Raw genomic sequence first — 21,254 nt, 5'->3', positions numbered from 1 at the left:
CTCACTGTTGTACTTAGCTGCCCGAGAGCTGATTCCTCCATCATGGGGACCCCATCTGAGCAAAGGGAGAGAGGACTTCAGAAGCTCTGTGGAAATTTAAATCTTTTCATCCCACTGCCCTCCACCCGCGCGCTTTTCAACGCCCACTTGTAGAACTGTTCCAGGGGGTTTAGATAGTTCCCTCAACAAAATTATTGAGATAAATGTATGGCTATATGGATTTTAATTTTCCCATTTACTTCCTAGTTAAACAGTAAATAATAAACCACATACATTTCACAAAACTTTATAGTCTTTTTTGAAGGGAGAAGCAAATACTCTTCTATTTTATTTTATAGATATGTGCATATATATATTACCAGCATTACATATAATAGAAGATTTTTCATTCTAATATTTGGGCTTTAGGTTCTTTTTGCTTTTTAAAAAAATTATGTTTTTCTGATTAATAACATCATATTTTGGTAGGACTGAAAAGAAAATGAAAAAGAGAGAAATCTTCCTTCTTTTGGGTCTTGCACAAGTTCCTAATTTAGAATGATTCTTAAACGAACCAATCCTTCCCTCTGATAGATACACAGGGTTGGGGTAAAATAAATAGTGTATGCTTTCAAGCATCCCACATTAGCATATCCTCACATAGTCAGCTCCATTACGGCAGCGTTCTAAGGATGCTCTCATGCTCTCAGCAACATCTGATTCTGACTGGTCCGCGATGTTCTCAGCAACATCAAGTTAGATTCTGACTGCTCTCCGGGAAGGCACAAAGCCATCTGCAGCATAAAAACAGGCCGGGGAAGAACTAAGACCACCACTGCAAGTTATTAAAAGTTATTTGGATCCTGCTGGTGCACCCAAAGGTGAGCCACAGTGAGCCACTCGGGGCCTTGCTGGGAGCATGTGACAGCTGCTCAGTGGGAGGCCTGCCCCCCACTGAGAATTAGCCCCACTCTTCTACAAAGAAAGAGAACAGCCCATAAAAAGAATCCATTTGGTGAGCTGCAGTTGGGTGGTGTTGGCTATTTTGAAGAGAGTTAATGATCAAAATATACTCCTACTTTGTCCAAGTGAATGCAGACACAATTCCAGCTTCACCGAGCGGCAAAGATTTCTGGGGATCGAATAGCCTGGCTCCTTTCCCACATTTTTCAGAGTTGACGTTAATTGATAGGGACTCACCTGGTGATGCAAATATAGCTCTCGCTCGTGAACCACAGGGCCTTTGAAAGCTCCATGGAGCCCAGTTCTACTCTGATACCCATGGGGTGACCATAAGCTGCAGCCAACTCAACATCCATGGGCCTTCATCAGCAACTCCTAGTTTTTAATCTGTGTTAGGGACCCATGGCCTAGCGAAGAGATTCACAGCGGCTCTCCGTCCCCCTCTGGGGGATTATCCCCAAATCAAGGAAGAATCCAAGCGATTTCTCTGCCCTCTACCAGCTTGCCAGGAGACCATGTTCTACTTAAATAGAAGCTGTATGGTGTGGTGGCCCTAGAATCCTAGAATTGTTCATTTCTGTTCTTTTGCCTAGAAACTCACTATGTCATCAACCAAAACACCAAACAAAACCCTCCCAACTCATTGCCATCTAGTCAATTCTGACTCATGGTGACACAAAAGACAGGACAGTGCAGAACTGCCCCCTGGGGTTTCCAAGGCTGTACATCTTGACAGAGGTAGACCGCCTCATCGTTTTCCCTCAGAAGGGTTGGTGGAGTCCAACCGTCGACCTTTTTATTAACAGTCCAATGTTTCACCCAGTACACCACCAGGGCGGCGTTATGTTGGCCTAGGTATAGGCAATATAAGGAGTCCAGTGAGTTACTGGTTGGGCTGCTAACCTCAAGGTCAGCAGTTTGAAACCACCAGCAAATCGGCTTTCTATTCCAGTAAAACTTACCGTTTCGGAAGCCCACAGGGCCAGTTCTACTCTTTGTCACAGTGTCACTGTGAGTGGAAATCCGCTTAATGGAAGTGAGGTTGGAGGGGTTTAGATGCCATGCGATGTCAAGTGTAACATAACTGTGGAAAGTCCGTACTCTCCCCGCCCCCCCCCCATCCCTAATTTTCTATCACATACAAACCTAGAAACCACAGGACAGATCTCTGCCTCCCCATTGTGTGGCAAAGTCTGTTGAATGAATTCTGTCCCCACCTGAAAACAGAGAGCCCTTGTGTTTTAGGCACAGTGGTCTCAGAGCCTTCCACCCACAATCACCGTAGGGCCACAGGCATATTTTAACTGCTTTTAAAATTAGGAGGAGAGGAATAAAGGGGGAGGTGACAGGTAGAGGTGATTATTTCTATGCTAGGGGTCAAAGAAAATATTTAAGTTATGCCAACGCTACCACCATGGTGTCTACACTCTATATATATTTGAAGGCAAAAGTGTCTGAGCTTACGAAAATGAGAATGTTGCCTTTCCTCAAGAATGCTTAGTAACTCGTGGCAAATGTACAATTCTACTGGACGCGATTGAACTATGGAATGATTTGACGTATGTTTTAGTCCCAATCCTTTTTTAAAAACAAGAATGTCCTTTGCTAACTATCAAAAACGCCTCGTTTCTTTTTTTCAGCTGGGGGAAGTTCTCATTCTTTGTAAGAAAGTCTTTCTTGTACGGGATTTCTGCCTAGAAATGTTGGATGTGTGTGTCTGCACATTTGATGGTTTTAAATCCACGTGTACCTATTTAGGAAGTCCCCCCACCACGCCCCAATTTATATTTTGAAAGGAGGAGGGTAGGAGGGGATGAAAACTTCGTAGGGGGTCTGCGAGTGCACAATGCCCAGACTAAGGAAGGGCAAGTCCACCTCGCAGGCGCTCGCCTCCGCGCCCCTTCTTGGCCGGTTCCGCGGCCGTCCGGCAGGCGGCGCGTGACTCCAGCACCCGGAGCTGCTCGCTCGCTCCCCAGCGCCGCAAGGACTGTATCCCTATTTGCCCCAAGGTCAAAGCTCTGCACCGGGCTCTCCAGCCCCCGGCCAGGGTCACCAGGGAGTGAGCTTTCCGGACTGCGGACCCCAGCGCGGGCGGGGTCAGCGGGACCGGGCGGGAGGTTTCCGCAGCAAAGGATGCGCTCACAAAGGGGCCGCGGGATGCGGGGCACCGGGGGCCCGGGTCCCGCGCCGCCGCCCGCAGCCGCTCCGGGAGGGGGAGGGGGTGCGCGCCGACGCTCCGCTCCGCAGCCGGACCCAGGCGCCCGGAGCCGCGGCGGCGACGCGCGCCCGGAGCTCGGAGGCTAGCGGGCCGCCCCGGGGACCGGGACCGGGAGCGGGGCGCGGGGCCCCCGGCGGCAAGCGGAGCCCGGCCGGGGCGGAGGGAAAGGAGCTCCTGGGCGCCGGCCCAGAGGGCGTCTTCCCCTCCCCCAGCGCCTGGCCCGCCCCGAGCGCGGAGACATCACCTCTGCCGGTCACCTCCTCCTCCCCGTCGTCCGGGTCCACCCGGGGCCCCCTCCCCCGGGCCGCCCCCGAGAACCAAGTTGGCGGGAGCCTATAAAAGCCCGTGGCGCGCGACCCGGGGACACAGCGTGCAGACGCCAGAGCCGCCGCCGAGAGCCCCTCGCCAACTCCTGCGCTGCCCCGCTAGCCGACGCCACCATGTCCCATCACTGGGGATACGCCAAGCACAACGGTGAGTGCGCGCGCCGGCGGCCCCGGGCCGGCCGGGCCACGCTCCGCGGCGCCCGCACCTGCTGTTTACCGCGGCCGCGGGGATCCCAGGAGGCGCAGGGACGCCGGTCCCCGCGGCAGCTCCCGCGCCCCCGCCGCCCGCGGGCCACTGTCGGGGAATCCCGCGTCCGGCGGCGGCGCCGGGGACCCGGGGGTAGCTGGTTCCCACGGCTGCGGCTCCCGGGTTCCGAGCCGGCCGCGGAGCCAACCGGACCCGGGAGGAAACGAGGAAGGGGTATAACGGGATATTTCAGATGTTGGACCCAGAAAATGAAGGACACCCCCTTACGCCCCCCGCCCCCCCATCCACGCGTCCAGTCTCAACCCCACCTGTGGCTAGAGTTCTCAATACCCACTGCCTGGGGCATTTTCTGGGGCTGGTTCGATCCCTTTGCGTGGGTTTTGGAGTTTTCCCTTCATTTCTCCACTTCTGATGTGGGGGGCATCCCCAGAAACAGGGCTGTCACATTCGCATATCTAACTTGTTCCAGGCAGGTTGAGGGAAGCAAAAGGTGTGCCCTGGAATGTGGGGGCGGGGGGGCGCTCCCCAGGTGGTAGACATTCTGACCATTTGCTCAATAAGGGTTGCGGGGGGGCTGAGCAGTCACTGTCCTTCCATCCAGGCAGGAGGGTGCGGACCTGCCAGCCTGTAGCAGAGGGGCTCAGAGGCTAGGGGCTGGGAGGTGAGCGACTCTTCTTGGAGGACACTTGGGTGGGCGGGGGTGGGGACGCCTATGAGCCACTTCCAGGGGCTGTCTCATTTCCCGGTCGCGGTTTGGAAGGAATTGCTGTACCTCTGAAGTTGCATATTCCAAATCCTAACCGCGGGTCCAACGCCAGTCGAGGCATTTGGGGAAAATGTCAGTAGAAATAGCTAATCTTATATGGCACTCATTTATATTCCCGCCCCTCTGGACACGGAACAAAATTCTAATTCTTACAACCTGTCTGTGAGGTAGATGTTAGTAGTACCATAGTTTATAAATAACAAAACGGAGGCGTAGAAAATATCCTCCCCAAACTGTTATGCGGTGTCTCCCAAACTGGCTTCCGCATCACTGCCCCTTTCTTGAGCTGGCCCACGCTGAGGGATTCACGCGTGTGTCCTCACCCCCAGGACCCGATTCCTGGCACCAGAGCTTCCCCATTGCCAAAGGAGAGCGCCAGTCCCCTGTTAACATCGACAGCAAATCAGCCAAGTATGACCCGGCCCTGAAGCCTCTGAGCATTAATTATGAACAAGCGACTTCTCGGAAGATCCTGAACAATGGTCACTCTTTCAACGTGGAGTTTGACGACTCCCAGGACAAAGCAGGTCAGTGCCGCCTTTTAGCGCCAGTCCCTGTTTGTTTCCCCAGCTTAAGGGGAGCAAAGCATGTTAATATTTACTACCTTTTGTCTCAGTACTCTGAGGGGCCCCTTGGGTTATCTTTGTCAGTTTCCAGACTTCTGAGAAGTAGGGTAATTGCTTTGAAGTGGCCTGGGACAGCATTTCCGTTGTAAAATGCCTGGTTCCTATGTGGGACATGGGAAAGCTGAATATGGCTCTGTAACGTCACAAAAGACGAGGCTCTCTGGCAATAAAAGTCAGCAAGGATGAAATTTGTGAGTATCGATCTTTGGAGATTGTGTGTGTGTGTGTGTGTGTGTGTGTGTGTGTGTGTGTGTGTATGGAGTCTTGGTACTGCACTAGTTAAAGCTCTCAGCTGCTAACAGAAAAACTGGCCTGTTGGAACCTCCCCCTCCCCCTTCTCTGTGACCATCTATAGCCTTGGGTACCCTGTGGAGCAGTTCTGTATAGCTCTTTAGTCAGAAGGGACACAATGACAGTAGGATTTTAAAATACTTCTCCATGATGGTAGCTGTCCAATAACAAAGTACGTTTTAGTTGGTCTTCAAGGTGGTAGTGAGGAAAACTTGACCATCGACAAGATTGAAATTCTCGGAAACTTGGTATGTGTGAATATTCTCAGTTTGGAAGCAGTGTGATGGTGGCTGGGGGGCAGTGGTTTAATGTATCTGTACTAAAACTATTTACTGGATGTCCCCTGAATGCTTCCCTTTTCTTATTTTGAAATAGGAGAATAGCCCCATTCAGACCAAATAAGGGACTTCTTTGCCCACTGATTGGCTTAATTGCCAGTGCCCCATTTTCTCCTTAGCGGTGCTGGAAGGTGCTGGAAACACACTGCGTGTCGAGGCAGTGCTGGCGTGAGGGCAGTGGGAGGGAAATGCTGAAAAATAAGGAACATGTGCAGAGGTGCGGCCAGTGTTGGTGTCATGTGACTGTGTGAGAGCTCTCTTTGTAACCAGCAGACATGTGCTCTGCTCCTTTTCAGTAGATAGATGTTGCGGCGTCCTGGCACTGTTCAGTTAGCAGTGACTGCTAATCACAAGGTCAGGGGTTCAAACCCACCAGCCACACCCAGGCCGTCAGCTCCCATAAAGATCTATCAAACCTCAGAAACTCTCTCTAGGGTTGCTATGAGCTGGAATGGACTTGATGGCAGTGAGTTTCAGTTGGTGTATTTGGAGACCTCTGCATGGGCAGACGTTTATCACACTCAGCTGCCAGCCAAGGTGGGTTGGCGGTTCCAGTGCACCTAGGAGCCTTGGGAGAAAGGGCTGGCAGTTTACTTCAGAAAAAAAAAAAAAAGGCTCTTGTAGCCCTATGGGAGATAGTTTCCTTCTGACACAGAGTTTTGATGAGTCAAAATTGACTTGAGAACAACTGGTTTATATAATATAATCAGTCCAACTTTGATGGGGAAAAAAGTCGGGCATTTGACTTCCTGAAACAAGGAGTCATGGGAGAATAATGTGGAGGCAGTCTGAGAAAAGTTCTCAATCTGCCTACACCCATACCCCTCTCTCTCATCCATCCTGATTGCTTCGGACCAGGCTGGTGGAGGCCGGGGATTGAAAGGGCTCCTTAACACCTGCCCCAATGCAGCCCCCAAGCATGGCTTCCAGCCCCAAGAAACACTGGTCAGATGATATCAGTTAAATCCGAGGAAAACATTCCCGGAATCTGATGTCCCTTAAATGTGACTTCCATCCCTGGAAAGACCACTATCTGTTTGGGTCATAAGACGCTAAAGTGCAGGGTCATGGGCAGGGGTGAGCATATGGAAAGAAGGCTCTGAAATGACAGGTTTCTGTTAAAGGAGTCTAGCCTGTAGCTGTTAACCGTTTTTATGAATCACAATGAATGTATGCCTTGATGTTTGCCAGTAAAAATCATGGGTTTTCAATTTATCTACTAAATTACATACCTCACTGGACTTCAGTATAAACCGACCTGAGTATCAGCTGAGGCACCTAATTTTACCACAAAAACTGTCTAAAAAATGTGCTGAAAAACCTGGCTTCTACATGAGTGTATACGGTAATTTGGAACACGGAAAAGAAAATGAAGGTTTAATGAATAGAAGCAGATGAGGCAATTCTTTACATTATTTACTCATTTGATAATAATCTGTCACAGATTACAGATTACTGCACAATGGATTTCAGCACATACTCTGATGGGTAGAAGTATATGCTAGAGTTTGACACATCTGGATCCAAATTCCAATTTTGTCACTAACGAGCTGAGACCCCCTGAGGAATTCTCGTAATGTAACCTCTCTAAGTTCTCTTTCCTTGAGATGTTTGGAGGAGACGTCCGGCAAAAGGAAACAGCAGAGACTGAAGAGAGCACAGTGTGTGCTCTAGACAGGCAAGCAGGTAGTAGCTATTAGACACTTACTTTCCTTTGCATATAAAGGTTCTTTTGTAATTGTACCTATGCTGCTGATATTTTCGGTGGTTTTGGTTAAACAAGCTAGATTCTTGGTCCCAGCCAGGCAGAAAGATATCAAAATATCAAATATCAAAACAGAATAAATAAAAACATAGAAAAGTTATACCACTGTTTGAAAAAATAAACTGGCATTCATTAGCTTAAAAAAAGGGGGCAGATGTTCAAAGCACACCCTAATGGCAGAGACTCTAGTTGAACCCACTGAAAATAAAATGAGGGAAGGAGGGCAGAGGGCTTAAATAGCATGCTGGCCGCCTGAGCTCGGCTCCGCTGTGGTGAGGCCTAAGGACAGCTAGCGTTTAAGGAAGAATCATTGAATGATAACCGCAACTTCACGTTTTGTTTGAACATACTGCATTTCAAAACACCAATACACTCTTCTAGACACTTATATCGCCAAGTAAATTGTACATTTTTTGTCTACTCCTCAATTTATTTGAAATAAAATAAATAGGTTTTTTGGTTAGGAGTTATTTTTATAATGTCAACATTTTAAGATATCTGTTTCATCTTGCTTCCTGCATCTAAATGCTTCACTTAATTTTCTCCTCGCTCCCGCCCCCCCCTTTGCCCACCACCCTCCTGTGAGAGTCTAGTTTTCTGGAACCACTTCTTATATGGGGTTTCTAATATGTCCAGACTATTGTAACCAATCTGACATATTTCAGTACCAAGAACTGAGCAAGTCGAGCTTATTGCTAAGTTTAAGCTGGAAAGAACTGTAAATGTGGAATGAACTCCTTTAAAGTAGAAGCGCGAGTTAAAGTCCTCATCAACCTTCTAAATTCCCATAAAAACAAACCTCCTTAAATTAATGAAAGAATGCTAATCCTATTAGTTTTTTAAAAAAATTATTTATTGAAAAACAACTCTCCCAGTTCCAGATCTTTTTAATATGCATTTTATCTGGGATTAAAAAAAGTAGTCAAATCATTAACTTCTCCCAGTATTTTATTAACTTTTATTAATGACTTGAAAACTTTCCTGCTTGTGGAGCAAATCACCCTGAAAACTAGCATCCGCATTTATTGGACCAACATAGCTATAACCCTTATCACCCTTCATTTAAAGAATTATAAATTGGAATCTTTTTGCGTGTTATTTTTAGAGAAGAGGAGGAAGGAAACTACACGAATTTCCTGGGCACATTTCAACCAGACCATTATGACAGACACCGTGGATCGTCATGGCCGGGGCCTGCTTAATTCTCAGGGCCTTGTGTTTGGCATTTCGGATCTCTTTGCATGAGCCATCCTGAGTCTAAAGGAAACAGAGTATCCAATGCCGTCGGTGATGCTGAGCACGGTTTTAGTGTTGCCCTGGAAGTGCAAGGACGAGTAGAGCTCCCAGGCGTTCTCTAAAGCACAGTTTGTATCAAAGGCTTTTTTTTATTTCATTGTATAATATTCTCGTGTCTTTGCCATCCAGCTGCAACCACAAGCTCTTCCCCTTGCGTTTGGATTATGTTGACCCTGATGTACGTGTCAGGGAAGCCTCTCACTGTGTTAAAAGCAATGGCGTGCCCGTGTCCTCTCTCAGGTCTGTCTAGCCTGGCACTTGCTCTCTTTGCCGCAGTGGGTAGTCCTAGGATTGTCGCTGCTGCCCCAGAGCCACACAGGAATACACAGTTTCAGTGCCTTCGAATTCCTCATAGAGAAGATGGTTCAAACCCCTGGGAATGCTGCCCTTTCAGCAGATCCAATGTATTTGCTTCATTACTGGGAAATTGCTTAAATGTGAAGAGCTTCTTTGTATTGTGCCTTCAGGAGAGTCACTGGACATTCACTAAGGTCTTTGGGTTGCTACTTGGAGGTATTCAGTGGATCAAACAGGATGGTAAACAACTACGGAGACACATATTTTAAACTTTGACTTTGAGTTTTCAATTTATCTAAGTAGGCTGATTTATCTCACAATTTACTGGACTGAATCTTCTGATTTTCACCCACAAAATATCATTGGTGTAGTTTTCCTAAAGGATATGTGAAGTAAGAGAGGTCATTCTGTGATAGCCTGTGCTTTCCATACATAGCGTACAGTATAGAGTGAGTGTGGCCAATCTTGAAAATAAGTAGGCGCTGGAGCTATTAGTAGTGCTGAGTTTTGAATTTGCATTAAATTTTGGAAGTTTCGACAAAGACAATAGAGTAGAAAACATTATTGATGTATCTTTGTTTTTCATGGATGGAGCCCTGATGGTATACTGGTCAGGTGTTGAGCTGCGGTCCGCATGGTCAGCAGTTCAAAATCACTAGCAGCTCCAAGGAGAAAACTGGGCTTTCTACTCCTGTAAACATTTACAGTCTCAGAAACCCTCAGGGGATTGCTAGCAGTCAGCATTGACTTGATGGCAGTGAGTCTCTCATGAAGCACATGTCCATTAAATAGTAAATGTTTATTTCTTAAAAGCTGGATTTTACCAACACAACACAACAAAACACAGCCAGCTTTTCTGTAACTTAAAAATATTTTTGCGTTAGAAAAATGTATTTCCTTTTAAATTTGGATAGCTTCAAAATGGCATGTAGTCCTCGCATTACACAATTAAGTAGAACCAGGATATAGCATACAATTCCCAACTTTCAACCCAATTGTTGTCATTTGTGCTTCTCAGAAGCATACATGCTACCTTGACTGCTCGTGTGTGCCAGGCTTACTGTAACACTGCCTTGAGTAGCTGTATCAAGTAAGCCCCTGCTGAAGAATGCCTAGCCACGGGGAGAAGGTCAGGAGTTCTGCGTCTCTATTGATGAAACTTTAAAAAAGAATAACCTTCCAAAATGACAGAGAGCTACGGATCTACATGGCCACATATCTTTACCTTAACAGGAGCGAAACGTGTTCAAACAAGGTAACTGGTGATAGTAGATTAGCACCGAAGGTGTCTAATCATGGAACCCAGAGTGTTCTTCAGAACTAGCTGGCCTTGCTTGATAAACGCTGATGTATACCCTCCCCTAATTTGAAACTGTCTCCGAAGCAGATATAATAGGACTGGATTTGAAGGTGTGCCAAGGTGAGAATAAGAAATAGCAATAAGCTTTATTTTCATTAGAATGAAGATTCTGGTATGATTCTTCAAGGGGGAGGGGAGATAAGTTAGAAAGATTACTTATCTCCATGAAGCCTGCTATTGTGGTTGCTATGTTGGCGGGTGTTGTTGTTAGGTGCCATCCAGTCGGTCCTGTCTCATGGTGACCCCGTGAACAAAAGAACAGAACACTGCCCAGTGCTCTGTCATCCTCTCAGTGATTCTTATGTGTGAGCCTTGTTGTCCCCACGGTGGCAGTCCATCTTGTCCAGGTTCTTCCTCTTTACCAAGCGTGATGCCCTTCTCCAGGGACTGGTCTCTCTTGATAACATGTCCAAAGCTCGTGTTATCTCAGATACTCATTGAGGGGTTATTAAGTTAATTTTGGAGCTAAGCATGTTACAAGTGGTATTTGCTTTTTATGACCGTCCAGCTGGCTGATAGCTTAAAAAACTATTATAAAGGTTTTGTTTTCAATAGCATTTTATTTCATAAACATTTAATTTTTAAGGGTATATTATTATGAAACATGGAAATTCTTTCATGAAAACCAAACCAACCAACCTAGACTTGGGGCTAAGGGTAGTTTTTTTCCTTAGAAAAATTAACTGATAAAATAAACTTTTACAATAAACAGTTTCAAGTAGAGATGTGATTTGGATCAGAATACACTGAAATTTGTGTTTCTTTTTATCGTCATAATTGGTTCTTGTTTCTTCCTTTTTTTTTTTTGAACTGGCAACCCAAGGTTGGTGGACTGAGAGCCACAGAAAGGTCCTACTTTCTAAATCCCTCTGGCTGGTTTATCTTTCCCTTTGAATAGATGAATGGGTGTCCTGCTCGGTAGCATATTTCCATGAAGTTCAGTGAACGGACTGTGTTGCACAGCCTCCTGCTTTTGTTTTGCAGAGCCAGAGTAAGGGTGGTGCTCACGTCTGAGGGGCTATAAACCAGCTAGAACAATGAACTCAACGCAAACACGTCTTTTAATTCCAGTTCCAGAGAAAAGTGCAGTTGAAGAATGGCATGAATTTAAAGGATCTTTTAAATATGCTGGTTGTATTCCAGCAACACATACATATAAATTAGGCAACAAGTCTATGTGTGTTGGAGGGAGAACAGTGATTTTTAAAAACCTTCAAGACACAGCTCATTAGATCACAGAGGACCCAACCCTTCTGTTCAGGTATTAATGTAACTTTGTAACAGGAACATCGCTGTAGAAATCATCCTCTTCAACTATGGAGTTTAGTTATCTTAAGAATGCAGTTTCTATGAATGATTATACTGTAACCCAGTTAAGTGAATACCTGAGCAGTCGAATCGTGGACTAGTTATTAAAATCAGAATTTCACGTTCTTAGGGATAATAAAACCTAATACACTGCATATTGTAGATGCTCAACACATTCTTACTTAAGCAATAAGTTAATGTATTCATTTTACAATTCTACAAAGGAGGGAAGTAAGGGAAAAAAAGTTAAGTTAAAAATATGTATATGTACAAAGCTAGTTAATAGCAATGATAGTTTAATTCTCCGGAATTTGGTACGGCAGTGTAAGGACAATTTGCTTATATATCGTTAAGCTCAACAAAGTGTTTCTCCTTGTACACATTCTGGAATGTAAGAACCGATATCAAAGGTTAACAAAGCAGCTTGCAGGGCGTAGCAGAGAGGTTCTCCTGGCTGCAGGCTGTGTGCAGCCGACCAGTACCTGGACAAGGGGCTGCCGGCTGCTTCCTAAGCGATTCACAAGAGGCATTAGTAGTCCTGCTTAGTTGCCTCGCTTTGAGTCGGAATCTGACTGTAATTAAATAACAACAAAAACAACCCAGAGGACAGCCGTCAGTGTGCTCAGAAAATCAGGATGAAGAGTGTATCAAACTAAGCCAATGGGAGCGAGGACACGACCAGTTGAAATAACTTTGCTCAGCACTGGGGACCACCACATCCGAGTGTCGGGACCTCATTTTCACCTAGCAAGAATGTGGTAGAGCCATCAGATACATCGAGTGCTGTTCAACAGGATGGGATGTTCTGCTGTTTGCTAGTGTGTGCACCTTGTGTGTGTCTGTGTGTCTGTGAGTGTGTGGGTGTGTGTTTGTGTGCATGCGGTGTGTTCATATGGGGGTGTGTATACTCTTGCAACACGCCTGCTTCTGTGCCCCTGATGTTCGCGGGTATCTTTGGTCCATTGTGTGGCTATGGTCGGTGGTGTTTGTGCTTTGGCTATGCCTAGTGTTGGTTCTTTCCTGAACACAGGTCCAACATAAGCAAACAGAGCGAGGGCTCCCATTCTGCCTTCTAAGGAGCATTCTGGAAGTATTTCTTCTAAGGATCCTTTCTTTTTTCCAGTCCTGAAAGGAGGGCCGCTGGATGGTACCTACAGGTTGATCCAGTTTCACTTTCACTGGGGTTCGTCGGATGAACAAGGCTCTGAGCACACGGTGGATAAAAAGATGTACCCTGCAGAGGTAGGATCTCCTTTATTCCCCCAGCCTTCCTGTGGAAATTTCCAGTTTCCTTAGAAAATAATACTCTGCCTTACGTTCCAAACAAATGTTATTTTGTAAATTCCATCTAGATCCTAAGTGAGCCAACTCTTTTACAAAGAACCTTCATGTTTGCTGCTTCTGCCCTTAGTTGAGATTTACCCTTAAGAACAGAATCACCTTTCCCTGCCTCCATCGGCCCCCTTGGCATTCAACAGTCGAGCTGTAGGATCCGGTTAAAATAACTCTAGAAATAAAACGTGGATGTTGCCCCAGAAACTGGCGTTTCTTTTCCCTTAGCCTTGCGGGTGGCATCATTTGATATTTTGCCGGGGTGGGGGTGGTCATTGAATGAAAACGATGGCTGACCGCACGGTGGAGATGGGTCACGTTTCCCCTCTGCCCAGAATCTAGCTGTAGCAACCGTGTCGTGGAGGACGCAGCCTGAGCTGCTCTCTGCGCCGTCCCGGGAGTTGATGTGCCTGTGCTCTCTCTGCAGCTGCACCTGGTTCACTGGAACACCAAATATGGGGATTTTGGACAAGCCGTGCAGCACCCGGATGGCCTGGCTGTCTTGGGCATTTTTCTGAAGGTTGGTTGGTGGCCTCATTCTCTTTGGTTTCGCAAGAGTGTCACAACGAACCGGACATCCTGCAGAAGAGCCCAAGCAATGCCTTTGAGTCTGGAATCTCTTCTGTCTTCTCTTCTCCCCCATATTTAATGTACAGCGGTGGCATGGTGGACAGAGGCGCTCTGGGAGAGATGTGTTAGGCACTCTTGGCACGTGGAGGTGCAGGAGATACAGGTCTTGTTTGGACAGCAAATCGTCCTTCATTCAACCAAACCCTGCTGCCGCTATGGTTGTTTGGGTTCGAATCCAGGGTGATGCTGCTTGTAACAAAGTAGGGCCACCACCCAGGCCTGTAATCTGCACAGAAGCACCTTGCTAGGAGTTCGCTTTCCTCCCTGCTGCCGCGGGATGGGTTTGTACCACACGGCCACATGCCGACTGGGGACTTTTCACAAGAAAGGACGCTTTCATGACAAGGAAGAAAGAAAGGAACAACAGCCATTGCCTTGCAGTTGATTTGACTCATGGCAACTCCTGTGCTTCTTGAGATAAAGTGGTTACGCAGTGGGTGACTGAGTCAGCATCGGTTTGATAGCAGTGAGCTTGGCTTTTTTTTTTTAGAGAGGTGAAGGAAGACAAAGAGTCCCTCGTCCTGGAGAATGTCAGGCTACAGTGGGGCATGCAAGTGGCTCTGGCCTCTTACGTTGTGTGGGGTCCGTGCAAAGGTCTGACTGGATGCCCATGGGTCCTTGGTGACCGGGTACCAGTGGAAGCTGCACATGTGGCTTCCCAGGAAGAGCAGGGGAGAGACGAAGGCTACTGAGGAGGCAGCTCTCACACGCAGCCTCAGTGTCCGACAGTGAAAAAGACGCTAAGCGAGCGGCTAGGAAGGAGCAAACGAGTACAGGGAAGCTGAGGCTGCAGAGCGTAGGAACCAGCGTATGGAAGGTTTAACCGGAAGGTAGGCAGTCATGTAAAATTCCACAGGAAGTTTAAGATAACCACTTGGAGAGTATTTTTTGGCATGTGACAGATGGAGGTTAGTGGGGCCTTTTGAAAGAGTTGTTTCAGGGGTAGAACCAGAGGCAGGTTGGAGGCTCAGTGGCGGTCGGTCACACCATCTGTGGTGCTGATGGAATGAAGCAATGGCTGGTGGGTGGCATTCATAAATCGATGACATTTGATTCGCTGTGTGGTGAAATGTTATGATAAAGCCACTAAAATCAAAATGGACGTAGTACCAACTGGATTCTGTTCTATTATCGCTTGTGTTTCTCTGCAGATTGGCAGTGCTAAAGCAGACCTTCAGAGAGTCCTGGACATGTTGGATTCCATTAAAACTAAGGTAAAGGTGGATTTTCTGTGCCTTCACCAGCCACCCATGTCTCATGATCAACATTCTTTTGATCGAATGGACTAGTTTCTTTGACATATGGTATTCACAGAGTAATACAGCCCTGATGATCTAATGCAAGTACTTTTTCTCTGTCCACAAGGCAATCCCAATACTGGCCCAATGTTGAGACTTGTAGATACAGGCCCCATGCTGAGACTTGTAGATATAGGCCCCATGCTGAGACATGTAGATACAGGCCCCATGCTGAGACTTGTAGATCGTCATGTTTCTAATCACTTAAGCCAGGAGTTCTCAACCTGGGGGTTGAACGACCCTTTCACAGGGGTCGCCCGATTCATAGCAGTAGCAAAATGACAGTGATGAAGTAGCAACGAAAATAATTTTATGGTTGGGGGGTCACCACTACATAAGGGACTGGATGAAAGGGTCGAGGCATGAGGAAGGCTGAGAACCACTGACTTAAGCACAGAATCTTAGGGGGGTTGCAAGGGAGCTGGAAGGCCTTTGGGTCAAATTATTCACAACTCATAGAGCAAAAGCACGCTGAGCCCGGCATGCCAGCCCGTTTGCTCACCCAGGAGACCCAAGAAAGAGCAAGACAAACAAGGCCTTGCTTGGCTGAATGTTATAGTAGGTGACTTCTTGGAGTTCATCCATCCTGTGTTTAAATCCTTTCATAGTTCTGCGGAGGCCACTGAGCCTGCCTTACGAGCTGCAGCCCCTTCCCACGATGGAGTGAGACCGAAGCTACTGAGGCTGCAGCGGTGAGACACTGCAAGTGTCCGACAGCCATTAGAGACAGAGAGAACGATGCTGAGCAAGTGACTAGAAAGGAAATCACTGCCTAGCCTTGTACTGAAGCAACCCTGGCTTTCTGAAATGCTCACCCAGTACTTCTAGCTTGACCTCTTTGAATCATTTACAATATGAGTCACATGGTCCTAACTCTGCTCCAAATAGCCGCTCACCCCCAGACTGAGTATCTTCACTTACTTTAGCTCAGCGGTTCTCAACCTGTGGGTCACGACCCCTTTGGGGGGGTCGAACAAGCCTTTCACAGAGGTCACCCGATTCATCACAGTAGCAAAATGACAGTTATGAAGTAGCAACGAAAATAACGTTATGGCTGGGGGTCACCACCGCCTGAGGAACTGTATGAAAGGGCCGCGGCCTGAGCAAGGTTGCGAGTCCTTAAAGGACTCCGTTAATCAGTTTTGGAAACAACCTCAGCACCGTTCCAGCAACGCGCTCCCGTTTGCCCACCCTTTTTCTTCTGTTTGCCCCTTTGGCATTGGAAGTATCCCAATCCCCAACTGCAGCTCTTCCTTCTGACGAGGCTTTCCAGGAGGTTAGCGGCCATCACCGCCTCATCTAAGTACCCTATTTCTGTCCCTGCAACCTAACTGCCGCCAGCCCTACTTTAGATGCTGGATCTGACCAGTTATGCCTTCATGGCACACACAAGAGATTGCTTTAGAGGACAAGATGGGAAATAGACATTTGAGAATGATAACTCGGTTTTCTTGCTCTGTCAGTCTATATTTTCAAGTCATATGTTTTCCCTTAATTTCTTTCATTGATCCACCAATAACTATGGAAATCTCAAAAAAAAAAACCCAAAAAAGCAAAAACCCTTTTAGGCGATTAGAATGTGAATATATTGCCTTCTGTGACCTTCTTCCAACTCCGGTGATGTGATTTTCAGCTGTGTGCTTTACTTCCTTTTGCAGGGTAAGAGTGCTGAGTTCAAGAACTTTGATCCTCGCGGCCTTCTTCCTGGCAGCTTAGACTACTGGACCTACCCAGGCTCGCTGACCACCCCTCCACTTCTGGAATGTGTTACCTGGATCGTGTTAAGGGAACCCATCAGTGTCAGCAGTGAGCAGGTAGGTACATTTACCACTCGAGGTCTATCGTTTAGACCAGGTAAAAGAGGGCATTGGCATTGGCTAGACCTGGGCTTGAATTCTCCCTCTGCCGCCCTGACAGCTGAGGAACCTGATGTCTGTAAGAACGCCAGGCCTTTCTCTTAGGTCTCGTGTTGCTGTGACAAAAGGCCACAAGTGGGTGACTTTAACAAACGGAAGTGTATTTTCTCACAGTTTAGTAGGGTAGAAGTCTGGATTCAGAGTGGCAGCTCCAGGGGAAGGCTCTCTCTCTCTCTTTGTCAACTCTGGGATAAGCTCCTTGCCATCAGTCTTCCTCTGGGTCTAAGAGTTTCTCGGTTCAGAGTCCTGAGGTCCAAAGGACACTCTCCTCTCTGAGCATCTCTCGCTTGGGAGTAATGAGGTCTCTCTGCTCGGTGCTTGCTTATTTTGCCTCTTGTATCACAAAAGAGAGGGACACAACCTAATCCTGTAGATTCTGTACTGCCTCATTAACACACAGCCTCCAATCCTGCCTCACTAACATCTTTCACCAAGCCCACCAGCTTATGAACATCTTAGGCCGAGTTTACTGCCATTAAGTCGAGTCTCCTCATAGAGGTCCTATAGGACATGGTAGAGCTGGCCCGGGAGTTTCTGAGACTGTAAATCATGATGGGAGCAGATCGCCCGAGGAGCCATTCACCTGAGGAGCCAGGTAGATGTTGGCTTTGAACTGCAGTTAGACATGATGTCACGTGGGGTCATGACATCAGGCCACACAGTGGAGACTAATGACCTAAGAAGGAGAATCAGCCTAACCAAGTTGGCAAGGACTTTCAGGGGAAACAGTTCAATCCGTAACAGCATTCAACGAACATTTCTTATTAATAAGCAGCGTGCCTTAGGCAGCTTTTGTCGTCTATATCATTGGATATCCTCCGCTTGGATTATATGAGAAAGGTGTCTGTCACCCCATAAATGCAGTTTCGTAACCTATGACGAAGCCGAGGCCCAGAGAAAAGAGCTTGCATATCCCAGGTTCCACGGATATCCGTGATAATTCCTGGCCCATTACACACTCACATCAGAACTCCCTGCAGTTTTATTTCTGTTGGAATGTGCCTCTGAATTCTAACAAAGGCAATAATCATCCCTTGGAGAAAGATCACGTATTAAAAACCCATTCTGGGCTGCTTTCGTGACTCCTCTCCGACGCTCCTGCGTTGAATTTGCACTGTGGCCTGCGGCGTCCAGCCGAGGGCATGCACAGAAGAGGGGGCACATGAATTTCTCCTAGACGATCTCCAGCAACATGCCATTGGCATGTAGGAAATGCACATTCCTTGGAGGATCGATGCGATCTGGGAGCCTGGGGAAGCTTAGGGAGATTCCCACCTATAAATAGAGCTAAAACCTTTGGAATCAAAGATGTTTGGAGCTGGGATGTATAGGAGAGACCAGCATGTTGTCCGACCTTTTCTTTTTGTGGACAACCAGTCCGAGGCACAGGGAGACTCCTAGTCCTGTGCTTCCTTTGCTTGCACTTAGAGGATTAACTTGTGACCACAGTCTTTTACACCGGCCTTTAAACTAAATGTGCTCACAATGAAAACTGACTTCAGTTTTTTAAAATGTGAACCAAAGAAAACTTGTCTTGCCTGTTTGGGTATGTGAACTGAAAATTAATCTTCTAGTTATAAAGTATTTGAACAGTCTTCTTGAAGCAGTAGCATGAAAAAAGATAATGCCACTTCTGATTTGTAAATACTTTCCATGTAAAGCACGACCTTCATTCTTTCCTTCCTGTACTGGCTCCAAACTAACTCTGAGCTCCCTAGGCTGACACGGAAAGCTGCTCCAAGGAGCAGATTCATTGGGCATATGCCTCCTGCCCCCACACTCCAGGCACCGACACACACGCTTCTCTAAGCTCACTGCCTTCTAGTCTAGCCTTCTACATAGACTCTGCTAATGCCACCCATTCCGCGTACTTCTGTCACAGACACATTAGATAAACAAGACAGTCACTGTGAGCATTTATGACCTATGTAAATCTTCCCCCAGGGGCTCAGGGAGGTCAGATGGCTAGTAATAAGGAAAGGGTGGAGGTGGGAGGGTGGTTGGTAGGGAAGTAGAAATGGGTCTGCTATAGTTGGCGACTTTCACTGTCTAAACTCACGATTTGTATCACTGATGATGAAATAATGAGCCAACATTACCACTGTAAGACTGTGATTCACTTGGCAGGATAAGGAGTAGAAATCAGACATACTGGCTTGGTTTAAAAAAAAAAAGAAATTTTATCTGATGATACTTTATAAACAGATCCAAAATCTTACAGATTCTTGGGTTCTGCTTACAAAATTAACCCCAAGATGCCACCTGAGATTTTTTCCCAAATTGCACAGAAATGGTTATATATGTTACTGTAACTGACCTGGGCTGACATTTACTTTATGAGAGGGCTGAAGGGAGTGCTGCTGGATAATCGAGAGCAGGTTAAAATCTACTGATTGTTGGTGCTTATATTACCACCCGAACCCCTGACTCTTTTCATGGGCAACAAGCCATGCTCACGAACATACAAAGTACCATGTTGGAAAACAAAACCACCTGGAAGAAGTGGGAGATGGACTGAGGTACTGCCCACAGCGTAGGTTTGAGCCAAGAAACTGAAACAGGGTCAAAGGGAACAGGAAATAACTATTGGCAAGGGCTTGAACTCACAGTTTAGGCATATTGTTCTGTCTTTATACATCGAAGCAAAGATGCCAGCATCTCACTCTGTCCTGGGGGCTTGCAGCTCCTGGGCCACTTTCTCTTACTGTGCAGATGATGTAGTTGGTCTATGCTGGGGAAAGAAACAAAACTTTAATTTGGATCTAGAAGTATTATTATTTTGTATCTCAGAAGTATGATTTTAATGGTTTTTGGCTCTGGGTTTTAAATTAAAAGACAAACTCATTGAAAATTTCCTTTTAATGATGCTAACAGTTTTATGTATTCGTCTTATTGATAGTATATATGTATGTAAATTTATGTACCGGTTGAGAAGCTAATGGAATATCGAATGCTGGTCACTGGCTTGTTGACTTAAATATTAGGGGATGGATTTCAAGGTGAAACACAAGCATATAAGTGAATATTAACGTGAGATTTACTGTGAACATTTTAAATTTTGCCCCTAGATTAAGAAATTCCGTAGCCTTAGCATCAGTGGAGACAATGAGCCCGAAGAACCGATGGTGATCAACTTCCGTCCACCTCAGCCATTGAAAAGCAGGCAAATCAGAGCCTCCTTCAAATAAGCTGGTCCCAGAGCTGCTGTCCAAGCACGGAATCTTCAGCTGTCCCCTTCGTTAAGTAGGTCCCACAGCCAGTGCCCAAATCCTGACGCCTGGGTGTTTCCCTTTAGCTGAGCACACATCAACCTTGGTGGTTTGGAACTTGGCTGCTTTGAACCTGGTTTTCTAGACTCTTCATCTCTCACCTGACTTACCAATAAAATGTGAAGCGCTAGACTAGCTGTCATGCTTGACAGAATTGCTGTGACCCGCGCCTTGTGTAACAGCAGCTGCTTGTCTGTAACAGAATATAAGACAAGAACTAGGAAGAGAATTCCTTGACTATATTCACAACACCTAAAGGTGAAGAGTAGCTTCACTTGTTCTCTAAGACGCGATTTCAAAAACCTAGAAAGGCAGAATAGTCGAGAGAGAAATCCTATCACGAGGAAAACTGATCTGTGTTAGGCAAATCAGGTAACATAGTCAGGATTGTATGTAATGCAAATCAGATCAAATAAATGTTCATGATTCCAAGATGTTATATTTAAAAGAAAAATCAACTTTTAAAATTCTTATACATTTGTAGCCAGGTGACCGTCAATATGAATTATGTTGTAATTTAGAGATTTTTGAATTACTGAGATGTAAATGAAGTATTATCTATAAAAATTGTTATAATTATAGTTGTGATACAGAGTATATTTCCATTCAATAATATATCATTACATAAACAAACATTGTATTTTAGATATATTCTCTAATAAAAAAATCAGAATTCCATTTTGTGGTATTTTATTGTATCCTGGGAAAGTCAGTAGTAGTAGACTGGCAGATGTCTCCTTTCATCATGGGGATACTTCCAAATTGAAGACGTCTCCATCATTGGAGGAACTCTGAAGGTCAGCTTACTATTGGCTTATTATCTGCTAAGCACTCTTTTTACGGACTTCAAGAATATCTGCTCCTACAGTCCTCGTGACAGCCCTGGGAGAGTTTGTCTCACTGATGAGAGAGAAGACCTGGCCACATTCAAAGGCAGTAAGGCTGAGAAGCAAGAAGGATGTACACGCTGGGTCCGTATACAGGCCTTGGAAATGAAATTGGTATAGTTTTATCAAAAGAGGAAATTCAAATTCTCCCAAAGAGGAAAAGACTGAATCCTAGAAAGAG

General features: G+C 46.2%; 1 protein-coding gene across 1 annotated transcript; it reads left to right on the top strand.

The window, feature by feature from the left end:
• The first annotated feature begins 3,217 nt into the window (after positions 1–3,217).
• CA2 (carbonic anhydrase 2) lies at positions 3,218–20,856 on the top strand. Its single transcript, XM_075549521.1, has 7 exons — positions 3,218–3,634; positions 4,790–4,987; positions 12,865–12,983; positions 13,501–13,593; positions 14,855–14,917; positions 16,660–16,815; positions 19,986–20,856. The coding sequence occupies exons 1-7, from the start codon at positions 3,601–3,603 to the stop codon at positions 20,103–20,105; spliced, it is 783 nt and encodes a 260-aa protein (XP_075405636.1). The 5' UTR covers positions 3,218–3,600; the 3' UTR covers positions 20,106–20,856.
• Positions 20,857–21,254: the final 398 nt, after the last annotated feature.

The sequence above is a fragment of the Tenrec ecaudatus genome, chromosome 5, assembly GCF_050624435.1.
Source record: "Tenrec ecaudatus isolate mTenEca1 chromosome 5, mTenEca1.hap1, whole genome shotgun sequence".
Lineage (NCBI taxonomy): Eukaryota > Metazoa > Chordata > Mammalia > Afrosoricida > Tenrecidae > Tenrec > Tenrec ecaudatus.
Note: the sequence above shows the minus strand (reverse complement) of the source record. Positions and strands in the feature narration are given on the sequence as shown.